Here is a 2,730-nt window from a genome sequence, read left to right as displayed (position 1 = left end):
TTTAACACACAGAATATATACAATTTTAATACTTGTTTGTTCATCAATTATAATAAAAAATTTCCACTAAGTCTCAACCTAAGAACTTAGTATTGGAACAAGTATTCCATTCCTATGTTTCGGCCCTTATAGACATTCTGAAGGATAACATTCTAAATTTCACAGCTATTGTCCAAAAATCGCAGGCTATTTTATTAAATAAAGTTTATATATATCGGACAAAAAATTGTATGTAAGAAAATATACATTTCCATCAAACGGGTTTTATTTTAAGAAGAAAACAGGTTGAGACCTAATTTTCTATTATAATTGATATACAGAATATAGTTTCCTGATAAAAATTCAAGGTTCCAAAAAAAAAGTTCAACATACAGAGATTTATACATTAGGAACTTCAATAAAAAGAAGTTTGACTGTAATTGTTCAAAGAATGAAGGAATAATATACACAAGTTTGACTGTAATAATCGCTCAAAGAACAAATACCACGTATTGAATGCTTACCTGGGCACAGAGAGGTAGAAATCTCCAGCATTGGAACAATGAATCAGAGAAATGATATAACAAAGACAACCTAGCCTGAATGGCAGGAATAGGGAAATTCTGAAGATGTCCATACTGTGATGGAACGGATTGCGGCATGCCAAACTGTGCACCTCTTGATACACCAGGAATCCTTCTTGGCACAGGCGGAACTGTCCAAGCAGCTGAGTGTGTTCTTCCAGTAGAGATCTTAAATAACAAAAAAATAATAATAATAATAATATGCCCATTTAATTTCATTAATTTTTTTTGTTTTAATTTTTATTAACAAAATGTAGTATAAAATATATTAAAAATAGAAACATAAAGGATAATAATACCTGTCTAATATTTTTGTCAGACAGTATCGCGATCAAGGCAGGAAGCTTGACAGACAGAGCAGAATGACCTAATCCAAGTTGTGCGTCCGAGTTGGTACCCCATCCAAAGACGAGTCCTTCTGAGCTGAGAGCCAATGTGTGTTCTGCTCCACAAGCAATGTCTTGAATGAAGTGAGGGCTGAGAGAAGAAACCTAAAACCGGGAAAATAAATCACTTAAAATTTTTTTTTCGACTGAAATGAAGAAAAAATTTAAAAACCTTAGAATTCTGATACATCTTAGGAGATTTTTGGGATAAGTATCCTGGTTTTAAATTATGTGGTATTTACTACACTTTTTGGAATAACCGCACACATTTCGTAAAATTCTCTTTCAAATGGTTCTTTCCTTTTGCTAATTGGTTCAACATTTGTCAGGAAAAGGGATGAATTCAACAGAAACAAAATACATAAGATGTTAGGCAAAATTAAAGAGGTTTCCATAGCAATGCCGTCTCTTGGTAAATAAAAATGGTCTGACTTTGATAAATTTTTTTTTAGAGAATTCAGTCACCTTTTAAATATATCACATATGTAGAAAAAACTTTATTTTCTGCGATATCTCACATATTTAGGAGACACGTGTTTTACTTTCTAATTAATTTTAAAATACTGGTAGGATCTACCACGATTTTCAGGGCAACTCCACAATCTTCATATAAACTCTCTTTGGAACAGTAACATCTTTTGCTAATTGGTTCAGTATAAATATCTGGAAAAATGATATATCTAATGGAAATAATTCATAAGATTACTCCATTTATTAACAAAAAAAAAAAAAAAAAGGCACTAACTAAATAGCTTAAAAATAAAATAAGTTGGTACCCCATTTCTAACATTAACATGAATTTCTAACATTCATTTCTCCAAAACTATTAAACCTTTTTTTTTTTTTTCTTTGAGATTTAGGAAAAACTTTACAGGTCACTCAACAATGATCCAAGGAACATTTGGAACAGTCTCAGCCATTAATGAAGATAGAGGAAAAGTCCAGTGTTATGAATCACTTTCTCAAATTATAAAAAAAAAAAAATAGCAAATATACAGTACATTGGAGTTAGTTATGGTTCATTAACCTTTTCAATCCACCAAGAAAAAAAATTAACCCCTCAAATTTTAAGGCTTTACGTTTCCAGATACCTGGGATCCGAAAACATCATATATTCTATTTGTTATTTTCAGATATAATATGATAATTAATTTTAATAATAAAATATTCTGTAATAATTTACTGCATTTGTGAAGTAATATTAATAATGTTAATAATATTAATAAAGTTAATATTCATATAATTTTTCAGCTAAATCAACTTACGTTTATACTCTATACAAACTCAAAATAAAACATTAACTCACCAACTGAGGTCTGTTGCTTCCAGAATACCTGGATTCTGGAAGACCAATCAACCTTTCCATACCGCATGTGAAAACTCTTCCATCTGCCGTCAGAAAGACAGTAAATTGTGCTCCACAACAAACCTTTTTAATCACTTCTCTATAAAGTGCCTCTATTTTCTAAAAAAACAACAGTGTCAATTATTGATATTTGTTGATCATAATAGTAATAATAAAGAATACATAGTGAAAAATTAAAGTATTGAAAAACAACAAATAAAATCAAGAAAAATTAAAAACTAAAGGACAAAGAGCAAATTTAATTACTATCATTATTATGTTAAATGTTCATAGCTTCATTTCATCACCAGTTATTTACTTTATTATAAATATTAAAAGAAAAAATAATTAGTTTATTTTTTTTTTAAATAAATAATTTAATTTCTATCCATTTTAGTCTCAAAACATTTTATTTTTCTTATAAGTCCGACGTTTC

The 2,730-nt window shown here is 29.2% G+C and overlaps 1 protein-coding gene across 2 annotated transcripts in view; it reads right to left on the bottom strand.

The window, feature by feature from the left end:
• LOC106683171 (probable E3 ubiquitin-protein ligase HERC1) overlaps positions 1-2,730 on the bottom strand; it is a 75,099-nt gene that overhangs the window by 4,908 nt on the left and 67,461 nt on the right. For both annotated transcript variants that reach the window (XM_067046064.1, XM_014424462.2), the window contains 3 exons: positions 2,256-2,414; positions 863-1,054; positions 504-731 (listed from right to left, as the gene is read on the bottom strand). In XM_067046064.1, the coding sequence (XP_066902165.1) occupies positions 504-731; positions 863-1,054; positions 2,256-2,414 (579 nt within the window). The remainder of the gene's footprint in view (positions 1-503; positions 732-862; positions 1,055-2,255; positions 2,415-2,730) is intronic.

The sequence above is a fragment of the Halyomorpha halys genome, unplaced genomic scaffold (genome assembly GCF_000696795.3).
Source record: "Halyomorpha halys isolate HHAL.00 unplaced genomic scaffold, Hhal_1.1 Scaffold471.1, whole genome shotgun sequence".
NCBI classification, from domain to species: domain Eukaryota; kingdom Metazoa; phylum Arthropoda; class Insecta; order Hemiptera; family Pentatomidae; genus Halyomorpha; species Halyomorpha halys.
This window is presented reverse-complemented; position numbering and strand designations above follow the sequence as displayed.